Source organism: Choloepus didactylus, chromosome 13 (genome assembly GCF_015220235.1).
Source record: "Choloepus didactylus isolate mChoDid1 chromosome 13, mChoDid1.pri, whole genome shotgun sequence".
In the NCBI taxonomy this organism is placed as follows: Eukaryota; Metazoa; Chordata; class Mammalia; order Pilosa; family Megalonychidae; genus Choloepus; species Choloepus didactylus.
This window is the reverse complement of record NC_051319.1, coordinates 77,793,552-77,810,098: the sequence shown is the minus strand read 5'-3', so window position 1 is coordinate 77,810,098 and position 16,547 is coordinate 77,793,552. Positions and strand designations below refer to the sequence as shown.

Sequence of the window (16,547 nt, the reverse complement as noted above, 5' to 3'; positions counted from 1 at the left end):
GAATTAACAAATTTACTATTAGTTATTCTTTGAAAAGTATCATTTAAGAAGTCACACACATCACTTAAATTGTGGCTATATTCTCATATTGAAAAATTAATTACCTGATCATGGCAGTCATTTGATCTCTCTGGTATCTGTTTCCTAATAAGTAAAACAGATCAACATCCTATCTATAATACAGTGCAGTGATGTAACAATCTAAGCTACTGTGTAAGAAGGATGACGTTATATTGCAGATGACAAAATAAAGGCACAGTGGAAGGACCAAAGATATGCTCTAAATGCTTTGGTGCTGGTTAATGGTGGCTGTCTTTGTTTCCCCCACAGTTAGAGAAATTAAACAGTACATCATAGCTTACAAATGTACAGGAAAAAAAAATAATACAAATGAGTATAGCTACTTAACAGAATAGAGTTAAAAAGCAACTGTGAGGATTACTGGTATGTTAGCTTCATGGAGAATCATGAAGTTTTGAGGTAATATTTTAAGTATTTCAGTTGATGAGTGGAAAGGAGAAAGAAAACGCAAAGAAACATGCATTAAAACCTGTACATTACTATAAGCCAACTAGACCTAAAATAAATATAGACATATATAGAACACTTCATCCAACAACAGCGGAATACACATTCTTCTCTAGTATACACATACTAGAAAGAGTATACTCTTTCTCTGAAAGAGACCTTATGGCAGGTCTGGTTAAGACCAGGGCAAGCCAGGCCAAAGGGTAAAGGTTGAAACTGACTGTGTTTTAAAACTTCAACTTCCATATGAGACCAAGGGAAGAGATATCTATTTGGTACAGGATCTAAATTTTCTAAACAGTACAACTCTACAGTCGATTTGTTCAAACACCACAATTGCATGGAACTTTGAATAGGAAGTGAGATACAGTAGGTTAGTATAGGCTGGAGTGAAATAGTGACACATCCCAGAGTAATTTGGGCAGATAATAAAAAATATATTTACAGCCTCCCCCTCCCCAGCCCCGAGGATCCGGGGGGAAGGTGCGGATGTGTTGGACATCCTCACCTGGACTGGTTTTCATATTGTCACAAATATTGGGACTGGCGGTTTGATGTGCTGAGCCCTCGAGCATGGGACTTGCCCTTATGAAGCTCGTTACTGCAAAGGAGAGGCTAAACTTGCATATAATTGTGCCTAAGAGTCTCCCCCTGAGTACCTCTTTGTTGCTCAGATGTGGCCCTCTCTCTCTCTAACTGAGCCATCTCGACAGGTGAACTCGCTGCCCTCCCCTCTATGTGGGACCCGACTCCCAGGGTTGTAAATCTCCCTGGCAATGCAGAATATGACTCCCGGGGATGAATGTGGACCCGGCATCGTGGGACTGAGAGTATCTTCTTGACCAAAAGGGGGATGCAAAATGAGATGAAATAGTTTCAATGGCTGAGAGATTTCAAATGGAGTCGAGAGGTCACTCTGGTGGACATTCTCATGCACTATATAGATAACACGTCTTAGGTTTTAATATACTGGAATAGTTAGAAGTAAATATCTGAAACTACCAAACTCCAACCCAGCAGTCTGGACTCCTGAAGACAATTATATAATAATGCAGATTACAAGGGGTGACAGTGTGATTATGAAGACCTTGTGGATCACACCCCCTTTATCTAGTGTATGGATGAGTAGAAAAATGGGGATAAAAACTAAAGGACAAATGGGGTGGGATGGAGGGGATGATTTGGGTGTTCTTTTTTCACTTTTATTTTTTATTCTTGTTCTGGTTCTTTCTGATGTAAGGAAAATGTTCAGAGATAGATTGTGGTGATGAACGCATAACTATGTTATCATACTGTGGACAGTGGATTGTATACCATGGATGATTGTATGGTGTGTGAATGTATTTCAATAAAACTGAATTTAATAAAAAAAAAAAAAAGGGAGACCTTATGTTATATTGCAGAACAAGTCAATAAATTTTAAAAAGATTACAATCAACACAAAATATCTTCTCTGACCCCAATGGAATAAAGCTAGAAATCAATAACACAGGAAAAACTGCAAAATACACAACCTGTAAAAATTAAACATTGCACTTTTAAACAACTAATGGGTCAAAGAAGAAATCATAGGGAAATTGGGAAATATCTTGAGACGAAAACTAGAACACATGGGATGCAGCAAAGGCAATGCTCAGAGTGAAATTTATAGCTGTAAAAGTTTAATTTAAAAAGAAGATCTCAAATTGTGACGTAACCTCACACCCAGAGAAACTAAAAAAAAAGAAGAGCAAACTAATAGAAAAGCAAGCAGAAGGACATAATAAAGAGTAGAGCAGAGTTAAATGAAAGAGAAAATAAAAATAATAGAATAATCACTGAAGAAATGGAAAATAAGTGTTGGCAAGTATGTGGAAAAATAGGAACATTCACACATTGCTGGGTAGAATGTAAAATGGTGCAGCCACTGCAGAAAATAGTCAAAAGGTTCCTCAGAAAGTTAACCATAGAATTACTATATGATCCAGTAATCCCACTTCTAAGTATATACCCAAAAGAAATGCAAACAGAAACTGGAGAAGGTATTTCTACACTGATGTTCATGGTAGTATTTACAACAGCCAAAGGATAGGAGCAACCCAAGTATCCATCAGTAGATGAATGGATAAACAAAATGTGGTCTATAAATACAATGGAATATTATTCACCCATAAAAAGAAATGAAGTCCTGATACATGCTATAACATGGATGAACCTTGAAGATGGTAAGTTGAGTTAATTAGCCAGACACGAAAGGACAAATACTGTATGATCTCACTCATGTGAAATAATGAGAATATGAAAATTCATAATCAGAGATTGGAATACAGGTTACCAGGGGCAGGTAACTCTCCATGGGGAGTTAATGTCTAATTGGTAGCTTTGTTTGGGGCAATGGAAAAGTTTTGGTAATGGATGGTGGTGATGGTAAAATAATATTGTGAGTGTAATTAACAATGATGAATTGTATACTTAAAAGTTGTTAAAATGAGATATTCTAAGTTGTATATATATGAACACAATAAGATTTTTTTAAAACCCATAGCACTTTATAAGACAAGGAGTGAACTCTAATATAAACTATGGACTTTAGTTAATAATATAATAATATTGGTTCATTAGCTTTAACAAATGTACCACACTAATGCAAAATGTTAATAGAGAAAACTGTGGGGGTGGTATTTTGGAATGTTGTACTTTCTGCATGCTTTTTCCATAACCCTACAACTGCTCTAAAAATAAACCACCAAAATCAAACAAACAAAAAACTCCAAGTACATTGACTATAAATAAAGGAAGATTAGAAGAGGCTCTTAAGATTTTTTAAGTTAGTACATGGATAATTACTAAGAAAGATGAAAAGTACTATGGGAAAGATAGTATTCATTCAAAAAGTATTGACTGAGTAGGCACTATGCACTAGGAACTGTTTTGTGTGCTGGGACACAGCAGTTGAATGAAAAAGATAAAAATTCCTGTCCTCATGGAGTTTACACCTTAGTAAAGGAGACACAGATAATAAATGAGTGAAATATGTGGTGTGGCAGTAATATGTGCACTGGTGAAAAATAAAGCAAGGAAAAAAGATACAGAATATTAGAGTAGGGAGGTGTAAGATGGGGTGAGGAGAGAGTGAGATCAAAGAAGGCAGGTGTCAGTGAATCTGAGGAAAGATCTGAAGGAAAAAGAACAGCTCAGAATTGTAATGTTAAAATCCAAATATTTATGTAATCTGAGAGCTTATATTACATTCAGAAGTGAAAGTACCTAATTCCAGGGAAAGAAACTAGAGCTGCAATTAAAAAGGCTTTCATATTTAGGGACTAGCAAGTTGTCCTTCTAACTGGGAAAGACCACATACACCAGATGGCTTGATCTTGGTGTTCAGAAAAGTATACAAATTGACAAGATCACAGCAGTTCTTGATCAGTTCTGGAAGGTGGGATTCTTTCCCAGGTGCTTTATTAATTAAACTGAGCTTTAAAATAAACTTTATAATAGAAGGTTTGTAACATTCATTATAATCTATGTCTACAAGATTGGACCCTTAAATTTGATTTTGGACTTTGGTAAAATAAGCTTTCTCTACCAGCCCAGAGTTTTCATTCTTTCTTTTTTTCCCCCAGAAAGCAGAGGTGGGGGCAAAAGTGGAGACATATAAATAATAAGTATCAAATAAAAAACTCTATTAGGAAAACTAGGCACAAAGATATACAGAATCATAGGAAGAAAGCCAACTGCCAAAGAGGTAACATTTGAACTCAAAGACAAAGATAAGGAAGTACATTTCAGGGCACGGAAATAGGTACAAAGATAGGAGAAAGCCTATCTAAGTAAGATTAAAAAGTGTAGCCACCGACATTGGGCAGCTGCCGCCCAACTAGCACCGGCTCAGCATCCGCTGGTCTGCAGCTCCCGATGGAAATCATATGATACCGATTATTTGGGTGAAGTCTTTCTAACAGATTTTCAAGAATTGCAGAAGACATAAACACTAATGCATTTGAGAAAACGGTAAAGTCTGGGGGGAGGGCAAAGAAGCAACAGCTTTCCTGATCTGGAACTTGGCTGGATGCTAAGATGTCTGTGGAAATGAATAGCCAAGGATCTGACAGCAATGAAGAGGACTACGACCCAAATTCTGAGGAGGAAAAGGAAGAAGAGGACGAGGAATCTGGGGACATAGAGGATTATTATGTGGTAGTCAACAGTGATGTGGAGCAGCAGGGGGCCGATGCCTTTAATCCTGAGGAGGACTAGTTCATCTGCTTGACCTACAAGGAATCGGAGGGTGCCCTCAACGAGCACATGACCAGCTTAGCCTCCGTGCTAAAGGTGAGCAGTGTTGCCAATTCCAAGAGTAAATCCCCCAGTCAAAAATAGGATGAGCTGCTGTTGACCAGTGACTCCTTCAGGCTGACTGAATGGCCCTGTAGCTTGAAACCAAATTAAAGTACATATTGTGTGACAACATTTGGAACATATTTGTTATATTTACTTTGTTTTCTAGTGTGTAAACATTTAAGGCTCTCATATTCCCAAGTTACTATGAATTAGAAAGGAGGGGTGGGGGTGGATCCAGGAAAGACAGACCAGAAGTGGATAGTCATTAACAGAATTGTACTGACTAGCATTTGTGTCAGAAAGTGAGTGTTATGAAATTTTGTGAGATTAAGATATGCTAAGCATCAGAATTGCTATCATCTATACAACCATGTTGAATGACTAATGTCTTGAGAGTAGCCAGATCTCCTTGGTTTGCCCTGAATAATCAGTGCCTCTGAGCGGATGAGCTGATTTGTTTCATATACTGATTACTATTATCTAATGTTGAAAGAGATTTTAGCAAAAATTCTTAAGAAAAACTAAATTCTCCTATCTTGTATTTCATTGAATTTGGAGGGGGTGTTAATGGGGAAATTTTAAAGAATGAACAAAGTTAATTATTCCAGCAAGAATCTTGTTTTAAACCCATAAACTAGCATACCTTTCAGTGTCTTGCACCACAGGCCAAACATTGTCCTCACTGTTTACATTTTTTGTGATTATTTAGACAGTTTCTCAACATGTTTCCTCTGACATTGGGCATTCTGTGAAAGTGGGGGCATGTCTTTTACTTCACTGTTCATGGACCTTCTTTCAGGAACTGTTAGGGATTTTGTTGTCTATTCAACTTGCTGGTCAAGGGCACATATGCAGGATTTTCACCAAATAAATTTTCTTGTTGGTATTTAAATAGACAAAAAAAAACAAAAAAAAAAAACAAAAAAACAGAAGTATAATGTGGCTGAAAAACTTTAAGAAGCAGGAAAGAACTCCCTTTTTGCTTCAGCAATAAGATAAACAATTCATATTTTGGAAAACTGACAATCATTTGAATCTTAGATAGCATCACTGAACACTTAGCATCGTCTATGAAGAAGGCACTTGTTCTAAATCAGTTATTCATAAACTTCTTTGGTCACAAATCCCTTTAAAGTTCAAATTAGAGCTAAGGACCCCATCTTCAGAAAATTAAAATGGCACAAATTTACATGTAAAACGTTTAGGGGTTTACAGGACAAAATTTTGGCTTTTGATACTTTGAAAGTTTTTTTTGTTTTCGTTTTTCTTACCTGTTTAAGGAGAGCCAACACAAAGAGTGGAAAAAGCCGCAAAGAAAAAGGAACCATAAGTCCAGGCTGCTGGTTACTTAGGACTAAAGAACGATAAGCTGAAAGAGTGTCTATGACGGCATTCACTAGGGCATCTCGAGCATCACTCAGACTGGCAGTAACACACCTGTCAACAGCTAAGAGAGGTGGGGGTAGGGGCAAAAGATAATTAAGATACAAGTTTAGCAACCACACTAAGGATAGAAGACGTCATTTAAAAAAGTATACAAAGTCTCCCTCTAATTTATTACATACATGAGAAACCAAAATATGGTTAACAGCATGTGCTTTGGAGAATCAAACCAACCTGATGAAACACTGTGCTCTACTTCCTAGTTGTATGAAAATCTAGTAAGTAAATTAACCTTTCTGTATTTCATCAAATCTAAGACATTACTGATTGTAATTCACCATTTTATTTTACACGCCCTTAAGAACAAATGCTGCAATTAAACAAACAATGCTTTTAGACAGATTTTCATTGTCTGCCATGCCAGTGTTTATATGCCTTTCAGCATACTCAAAAATGTTTCTTTTAAATATTAAAAACAATGTAATTGGGTCGTGGCACTTTAGGGGAAGAAGTTGGTGTTCTTCCAGGCCTGGGGGCTGAAGATGCTGTCTGGGTGATCCCTGATCCCATCCTACCCACCCCCTGCCTGCCTTTTCCCTCTCCCTCTAGCAGGATGAGGTGTGTAGGCCTGGGTGAAGGAGTATCGCCTGGAAACTATGGCAACTACAGTTATGCTAACAGTGGATACAGTGCCCATGAAGAAGAAAAAGAGAGGCTCACTCAAAGTCTGAGAAACAAATAACTGCTGTAAAATCTCTTTCCATTGAAATAGGCCACGAAGTTAAAAATCAAAATAAATTACTAGCTGAAATGGATTCACGGTTTGATTCTACAACTGGATTTCTAGGTAAAACTGTGGAGAAACTGAAGATTTTATCCAAAGGGAGCCAAACAAAGTTACTGTGCTATATGATGCTGTTTTCATTCTTTGTCTTTTTTGTCATTTATTGGATTATTAAACAGAGGTGAGGCAAGGAAATGTTAGCATGGCATTTATTTCAACTTAAAGACTTGGAGTACCACTTGGATAAAAATCAGCATCAAAACATTCTTATTTTTCAAATACTATGGCATTTTCCATTGAAGATTACCGAAATTCGCTTGTTTTGTAAAGCACATTAGATAATAGAGTGTTCTTTGGATACTGTTTCTTAATAACTCATTTTTAGCCCCTGTTTTCAGGGGTACTGAGAAGCCTTGAAGTCAGTCTGGCACTAAGAATTTTTTTCTATTGCTTGCTTAAACATCAAATTAATAGCAATATAATATTCTGTTGTTAACATAAATGTAGGTTTGTGGTCCATGTAAAGAAATTTAGAGGGACAGCAGCAAAATGCTCAGAGATCCTGATGCTGAGCTCTTGAAGGGGTGAACAAATTTGTGACAGAGTGGTAAATTTATTATCCTAAACTATCACCAGCTGTGAACTTGTACTCTCCTGCCTCCCTTATTTGGTTAAAGCTGTAGGCCAATTTCTTTTTATCTACAGTCTTCATAATTTTTGATGATACAGATCATCTTCCTGTTCTACCCAAAGACTTCATTCTTCTAAAGTTTCTCATTTTGGCATATTTCTAGTAGAGCCCAATACAAATGTGTACTAGTATAGCTATTTGAAACTAAGTTTATAAATTCCATTAACTTGGCTTATAGTAATTTTATGGTTTTGGCTACTTAGGTAGGTCATTTGGTTGTCACTCGTGACAGAATAATGTGAAGTTAAATAAATTGTTAACCTCTGAATGGAAATGAAGTGTTCAAGAAAATTAACTGCCACTGTTACATTATGTGCTCAAAGTAGATACTAAAAATATTCAGGCACTGAACTTGGAGTTGAGTATTGTTACTTTAATCCAATATATTAATTTACAGAAAGCAAAACATCAAGGTGGACTGTTGAGTAGAAAGAAATATTAAAATGTTAAATACTCTGTGTTGCTCTATTTGGGAATTTACGTATAGGCTCCAAAATTAAATTGTTTAATGAAATATATTTAAAAAAAACACAATTAAAATGTAATTATTTTGAAAATTTCTCAAACTGCAATTATATTCACTTCATGTGGTAACAATACATGCAATGAAGGAAAACTATTAACTGCTATGACCAAATTTACACTTAGGCAGGAAACAATAAAGACTGCTCATATCTAGTCAACAGTAATCCTAAGACTTCCTCAACTGAACACACACCCTAATTTTAAAGTGGATAAAATGTCAAAAAATGTGCATACCAGGATCAGCCAAATAGAGTAACAGACCAATACTTATCAAGTTGTTGGGAAGATTATAAAAGATAAGGCAGGCCCCAGTCAAGATGATAGAGTGAGAAACTCCAAGACTCCATTCCACCACAGAAGCTTTGAACAATCTGTAAGAACTGGCAGAAACTACATTCTCAAAGCTCTAGGAAATGGTTAAAGGACTGGAGAGCTAGTGCAGTATCAAGAAAAGGACTACTTAAAAGCAGCAGGATCTCCTATAACTCTGGCTGGCCCATCCTCTATCCCTTGCAAGCTCAGTATGGAGCTGGTCCACTCTCCCAGTGCAGTTCCCAGGTCCCAAATCTGGAAAGAACAGAGTAACTCTCATGTACATGCTGGAAGCATATCTTGTGGTAGCCGGAGAGACTCACTATCCCAGAACTCGCCCTGCCTATAGAAGGATTCACAAGGCTCTCCTACAGAATGCTGTGAGAAAGCAGTCAAATCATGCTGCTTGGGACATGGGACTGTTGATGTAGGACATACAATGCAATGCCCATGATACTGAGACATTCATAACCATATAGACCCATAAATGGGGAAATTCCTAGGGCCAAACCCAGGCCCAAGAAAGACACATGCACAAAAAGAGCCAAGGAGGCCTCTATGCTTTTGCCTGGACTGGAGCTATTCTCTAAACTCATTGTATGGATAAGCTCTGAAACAGGTCAAACCACAAAGACTAGGAACAGTGTTTTCATTTTCCTTTTTCTCCTTTTTTTTTTTTTTTTGGTTAGCTCTCCCACATTCAAAGAAGGCTCTGTCATAATACTAGCTGGATACAAGCTTAAGGAACAGAACAAGAGTCTAACTTCCAGCAATAACACAATAGAATATCAAAATGTCCAGGTTTCAACAAAAGGTCACAAAAAAAATACAAGAAACAGGAAGCAATGGCCCAAGAAAAGTAGAAGATTAAAGTATTAGAAACCATGAATGAGGGGGACCAGACATGAGAAATACCTCACAAGACTTTTTGAAAATAGTCCTAAATATGCTCAAGGAACTAAAGCAAAACATGGACAAAGAATTAAAGGAAACCAGGAAAACAACAGGTGAACAAAGTGTTATCAATAGAGAGTTGAAGATTATGAAAAGGAACCAAAGACAGCTGAAGACCACAGGAACAGAAATTAAAATTTTCTAAGGGGTCCTGTAGCAGATTGGAACTGACAGAAGAATTAGAGAACTTGAAGATAAGACAATTTAAATCATCCAGTCTGAAGAGCAGAAAGAAGAAGGAAGAAAAGTGAACAGAGCCTGAGAGACCTTTGGTACACCATCAAGCATTCCAATATATGTACTGTGGAAATCTCAGGAGGAAAAGAAAGAGAGAATATTAAAAAAAAAAACACTGGCTTAAAATGGCCCAAATTTAATGAAAAACATGAATATACACATCCAAGGTGCTCAACGAACTCTGAACAGGATAAAACTCATATTAGACCCACCTGCAGCATACCATAATTAAACTGTCAAATGCCAAAGATAAAGACAGTATTCTGAAAGTCACAAGAGAGAAGCAACATATCACATACAAGGGAGTCGCAATAAGATTAACTGGACAATTTCTCATCAGAAATGATGGAGGCTAGAAGGCACTGGTATGACATACTTAAAGGGCTGAAAGCAAAATATTGTCAACCAAGAATTTGGCAAAACTGTCTTTCAGAAATGAGGAAGGGATTAAGACACTCCCACATAAATAAAAGCTGAGGGACTTCATCACCACTAGACCAGCTCTACCATGAATGCTAAAGGAAATTCTGCAGGTTCAAAGGAAAGGACACTATACAATAGATGGAAGTCACATGGTTAAATAAAAACCTCCAGTAAAGATAATGACATGGGTAAATATAAGAGAAATGAAAATAGCCTAAGAAACATCTGGGACAATATCAAGCATACTAACATATACATTAAGGGAATGCTAGAAGGAAAAGATGGACAGAAAAGAGAGAAGGAATATTCATAATAATAATAACAGAAAATTCCCCAATCATAGCAAAAGACATGAATATGCACATCAAGAAGCCCCGAGTTCACCAAACAGGATGACCATGAAGAAAAATAATCCTCATAATATACTGATCAAAGTATTGAATACAATGGATGAGGAGAGAGTTCTGAAAGCAGCAAGATAAAAGCAATGTGTTATGTACAAGTGATTCCCAATTAGATTGAGTGCATATTTATCTTCAGAAATCAGAGAGGCAAGAAATCAGTGGGTTGAAATACTTAAGTGTTGAAAGAAAATAAATGTCCAGAAAGAATTCTATGTCCGGTGAGAATTTCTTTCAAAAATGAATGAGAGCTATTTTTAGTTCCCCCAAGATGATGGAGTATGGCATTCTAGGATTCAGTCCTTCCTCCAAAGAAGCTAGTAAATGGCCAGAAACTGTCAGACACAACCGATTGGGGGTTTCTCGAGACATGAACATTGTACATCAGCCAGGGATGAGAGGAAGGAAGAAACTGAAAATAAACAAAACTAAAGTGGGGGCAGATTCTTTATCTGATTCAATGAAATAAAAAAGTTTCCCAATAGGAAATTCAAGAAAATAGGCACCCACTCCTATTTTAAGTAGACTTGCATTTGAAGCAAATGAACCCAGTAGCAGTCTTTCCTGAAGGAGAAAGGAAGCAAGAACTAAAGTGAAGTTAAGCTCTATGTATTTGAAAAGGGACCCCCCCCAAAAAAAAAAAAAAATCAAGAAGGCAACTATATCTAAGTTGGAAATAAAGACTTAACAACATCAGGAAATTTTCTGCTAGCCCATAAGATTTGGCCAAGATTGCAAACCAATGCGTGGCAGTAAACTAGATTTTAATCCCAAACTCCAGAACTCAAATCTAATGATCTTTATGGTCACTGCTGTCACTTGTAATCCAAGTTACAGAGTTTGTACAAGAGCTATTAAGCAGTAATAGCAAAATTAAGATAAGATTAAGTTTATAGTAGGCAAATCTATAGAAACAGAAAGTACTTTAGTGGTTGGATGCATAAGGCTAGTGAAATGGGGAGTGGGCAGTCACTACTAATGGGCATGAGGTTACTTTTTGGATGATAGAAATATTCTAAAATTAGATTGTGGTGATGGTTGCACAACTCTGTAAATACATTAAAATTAATGGAAAAAAAATAAAAAACAGAAAGAAAAAATAAAATTAATGAAACTATACACTTAAAAGGGGAGAAATGTTATGGTATGTATATTATATCTCAATAATGCTATTTAAACAACAAAAAAGATAGGGTATTTATTTAAAACAACAGACACACAAATGCATATGCACACACAACACAAAAAAATTCTCTTACAAAGGGTAACAACACTGACTACAATTTGCAGCAGATACTTTCATTCAAATAGTTACTTATCAGGCATCTGCAGGATGCAAAATATTGAAATGCCTAAAGCTAATTATTTATAGGAAAATAAAAATATGTGGATTGTCTAATGTTATTATTTGTAAAATATTTAAAACATTGCGCTTTCACGGTCTACTTTATTTAGCTGCCAGTGTAATTGTATAAAATGAAAATAATCTGTAAATTGTTCCCTCATTTTGAAATTTATTCTGACAACTCCCTGAAGATAAATGATTGTATGACATAGTAAATGATAAATGAATCCCATTATTTAGAATTAATTCCAGTTGCGATTTCTCTTTCAGAGGAATATTACGTTATAGTGCAGAAATTAGAGATGGATTTTTGTTTGAGTCCTGATTTGGTTATTTGTAGTGTTTTTTAAACTATTTTAATCTTTAACCTTGGTAATCTTCTGGAGGGCCTGTTACATACTAAGTATATGAAGAAGAGGGAATATCATCACTATAGCATTTCCCCCTGGACTGGATAAAATAATCCTTTTTAAGGCTGCTTTTTTTTCCTGGGTGTTAAAAAGTGACTGCTCATACACAAACCGTACTCAAGTGACTATTACTAGCATTCGATTAAAAATTAAAAACTGTATCAGTGCTTCAATGCCTTTTGTAAATCACTTTTAATTTTTCTGAACTTGCTTTTTGAGAATATATAATGATATTAAGTAGGCATAAGTTAGATTCTTTTTCCTTTATAAAAATTCTGACATGAAATTGGTATAAAACTAGCTTGTTTCTTTCATGTGATAACAAGAGACAGGTCATGAGTATTGGAATCAAGACTTAGATAAGATTCAAAAAGTTGTTTTCATTTGTTGTGTAGCAGACAATCTTGGTATAAGAAACAATACATTCTATTCTTATAAACAGTAACATTTTAAAATGGCATCATTGTTCTCAAAAGATATCAGAATATGAATATTATATTCACAGTGATGATCTGTTTTCTCTTAATTCTGACCATACTGTCCTGAACAGTGTTGTAAATATTCAGATGGTAATTAAAGGGTGTTATTGCCCTAAAAAAAATTTACAACAGGTGACAGCAATTCTTACCCATATTTGCCAATAATCCTGAAATTGCTTGAACATCAGCTCCAAGAAAGACTTCATTCAGAGTTGAAACTACTGGCAAACACAAAGTATGGACACGAATTCTTCGTTCACCTTTAAAGAAAACACAGAAATGATTGTAATGGACAACCAAATAAAAGGGGAAAATCACTGCTTTTCAATTTAGAACCACATGGGATGACATAAGTAAGCAGAAATAGCTTCAAAACTTAGTGAAACACAGAGAAAGTTATGAAGTTTTATTTCTTTTACTTTTTTTAAATTAACTATATTTATCAAATAAAAAACATTTTTATTTTTTGACTACAAAATTACTTTCATTCAGATTATTACTATAAAGGTAACAGGGATTATATTCAAATGTTAGTTATATGCTAGGTTTTAAAAAAATCTGTTTTCTGGACTTTTTGGTTATTTTAATTCTTTTTGTAATAAAAATTTTGAGTTAATACATATGGCATAAGACATCCTTTTTGTTTCTTTATTACAGAAGTTGTAGGTTTACAGAACAATCAGACACAAAATACAGGATTTCCCCATATATCACCCTATTACTAACACTTTGCATTGGTGTGGAACATTTCTTACAACTGATAAAAGCACTTTTTATAACTGTACTATTAACTATATCCATGGTTTAACATAGGATTCACACTTTGTGTAGCATGGTTCCATGGATTTTTTTTTTATTCTGTTACATATATACAACTTAACATTTCCCCTTTTAACCACACTCAGAAATATGTTTCAATGATGTTAATTATGTTCACAATGTTGTGCTACCATAATCACCACCAAGGCATCATTATTTCAACATGTGTTCTACAGCCTGTTTTAACATTTAAATTCCAAAAAAACGTACTTTTCTCTTTAATCATAGGAAAAAAAGATCTAAAAGAGAAGACTAAGTAAACAGCCACGGTGCTTTCTTTGGTAACTACCCACAACCACAAAAATTGGTAAATACAAGAAACAAATAGAAACCCTTTGAGAACCTCCAAATATCACAATTGAACCTTATAAAAATTTCTTATCAGCAAGACCCTAAACACCAAAGAAAAAGAACAAAACAAGCATTAAAACTAGAGATGACTCCTACACTACAACCTGAACTGACACATGGGGACTAATGAAAATGTAGATATGAGAAGTTCATACAAACTTCTTTTAAAGAGAAGAAATAATAACTGCAAAAAAGAATAACATTCTTTATATAACTTTTATTCTAGATTAAAAAAAATGATGGCTAAAAGAAAAAAGATACAATATTTGACCTATCACATTGGCAACAACTATAAGCCTCCCTACCCCCCATCACACATAAAATCAGAAGATGCAATGAAAAGGGCATTTTAACATACTGCTGATAGGAATTTGAACACATAATATCTTTCTGAAAGGCAACCTGACAATATCAACATTTTTCTAAACAGCCGAACTCTATATCCGGTATTTCCATCTCTGGGAATCCATCTTCAAGAAAGTATTAGAAATGCAACAAATATTTGTGTACGAGAATACTACTTATAATCACAATCTTCTTAAAACCAAAATATTTGAAACAACCTAAATTTCTAACAATAAGTAAAATAATAAATTGAAGTCCAGTGTTACACAACTGTTAAAATTCATGTTTTTGGAAAAAAGGAGGTTATACAATTGTACTGCATAGTTCCAATTTAAAAAAAATCAAACCAGGTATTAATTTTCTAGCTTATTTTTTTATTTCTCAACATTTCAAGAATGAGGATATTTCATTGTCATTACATAAAACCTGTTATTTTAGAAAATATAAAAGATATCATTTACTTTAAAAAAAAGAATGTACTTGAACAAAACCAAAAATTACAGAAGCAGCAATGTGCCCCAAAGAGACCAAGAACAAAGAGAAATGTATCTACAAATATCTAGACAAAAAATCAACAAGAACCTAAATTTTGAAAATGAGCAAAAGATCTGAACACCAAAGAAGATATAAAAATGGCAAGTAAGCAATGAAAAGATGTTCAACATTAGTTATTAGGGAAATGCAAATGAAAACCACAAAAAGACACCACTACACATTAACTGAAATGGCTAAAAGAAAAAAGAAAATGAAACAAACAAAAAACCTAAACCAAAACAAACAAAAAAACTAAATAACCTAGCAATACCAAGGAGGTTTGTGCAGAACTGTAACATTCCATTTTTATGACATGCTAGCAAAGGCAAAGCTATAGGGTCAGAAAACAGATCAGTGGTTGCCAGGGCTGGAGATGGGAAAGGGCTTGACTACAAAAGGGCATGGGGAAATTTGGGGAGTGATAGAACTGATTATATCTTCATTGTGGTGGTGGCTACAACACATAGGCATTAGAAAGTTGGAGAACTGTAAACTAAAAATTGTAGAACTTCCCATAAGTAAATTATATACTAATTTTAAAAAGTTAACAAGAAAAATCAATGAGCAGAAAAAGGACTGAGCCTGATCTTTTATCAAGTAAAAAATAGTATCTAAAGATAGAAATCATCTTACTTCTACATATAAGGTGTACTATACTAATTACACTCAATACAAAAACTGAGCTTCCCTAATACTAAAAGACTTTAAAATTTCCCTATAAGACGCTTTTTAAATGTTTTGGAGGGGATTTTTATATATATTGGGTATACCCAGCACAAAAACACTCCCACAAACTTTCTAAGGAGATAAAATCAGTGGATGAGAGTGGTGAATCTTTAAAATAAAGAACTATATTTAGCTTGCCTTCATGTCACCTTAGGTGACACAAATCATAAATATGAATAACAAATCACACTCTTAAAAACTGTATCCTATCTTCCATTATGAAATCCTTCAAAATTTTACCGAACTGTCACCTCTGTGATGCCTTTCTGGTTACCCTACCCCATCTTAAAAGAGCATCCCCCAGAATATCTTAAGCCCTTTCCCTGATTTCTTTTTCCCTTTAACTTTTATTGCTATAAAACATACTATTATTTTAAGTATTTATCCTGTTTGTTGTCTGTATCCCCTAATAAAATTAAGCTTTTTGAGGACAGGGAATTTTTATTCAATTTTACTGACTGCTGAATCATCAGAACCTATTTTGTCACATAAATAAATTAAACACTTTAGAAAAATAAGTGACAAACTTCTTGGCTTCAACAAGAGCTGCAACAAAGCTCTTATGATTAGGCTTAATAGAAATGAGTAACTACCTCCTTAACGAGGGAATTTACCACAGAGCACAGAATACATAACTATATCAAAACTTACCTTTGCTGGATGTATACAAGAGTGCTGACTGAAAAGAAACCAATTGAGTGTCAGTAAGATTCTCTTCTACTGACATCTGTACTGCATACCCAGCATCTGGGTTTACATTGGGCAAAGACAATAAGTCTGTGGACCGAACAAAGAAGTTCCCATGGAAAGTATGAATGGAAAGACCTAGAAAAGAAAATAATTTATATCAAAATGACTTACATGCACCTACATATGGATATTTGCATTTTATCCTGGTAACTTAATTAGACTGGCAGCGAGTAAAAAACTTTAAATAATATGCAGTAAGTAGGGATCCAAGATGTCAGATTAGGAGA

At 35.0% G+C, this 16,547-nt stretch overlaps 1 protein-coding gene and 2 pseudogenes across 3 annotated transcripts in view; 2 read left to right on the top strand and 1 right to left on the bottom strand.

The window, feature by feature from the left end:
* SEC24A (SEC24 homolog A, COPII coat complex component) overlaps nt 1–16,547 on the bottom strand; it is an 85,607-nt gene that overhangs the window by 7,431 nt on the left and 61,629 nt on the right. For all 3 annotated transcript variants that reach the window (XM_037802175.1, XM_037802177.1, XM_037802176.1), the window contains 3 exons: nt 16,222–16,395; nt 12,945–13,055; nt 6,123–6,298 (listed from right to left, as the gene is read on the bottom strand). In XM_037802175.1, the coding sequence (XP_037658103.1) occupies nt 6,123–6,298; nt 12,945–13,055; nt 16,222–16,395 (461 nt within the window). The remainder of the gene's footprint in view (nt 1–6,122; nt 6,299–12,944; nt 13,056–16,221; nt 16,396–16,547) is intronic.
* Nucleotides 4,588–4,890, top strand: LOC119508378 (annotated as a pseudogene).
* Nucleotides 6,848–7,203, top strand: LOC119508542 (annotated as a pseudogene).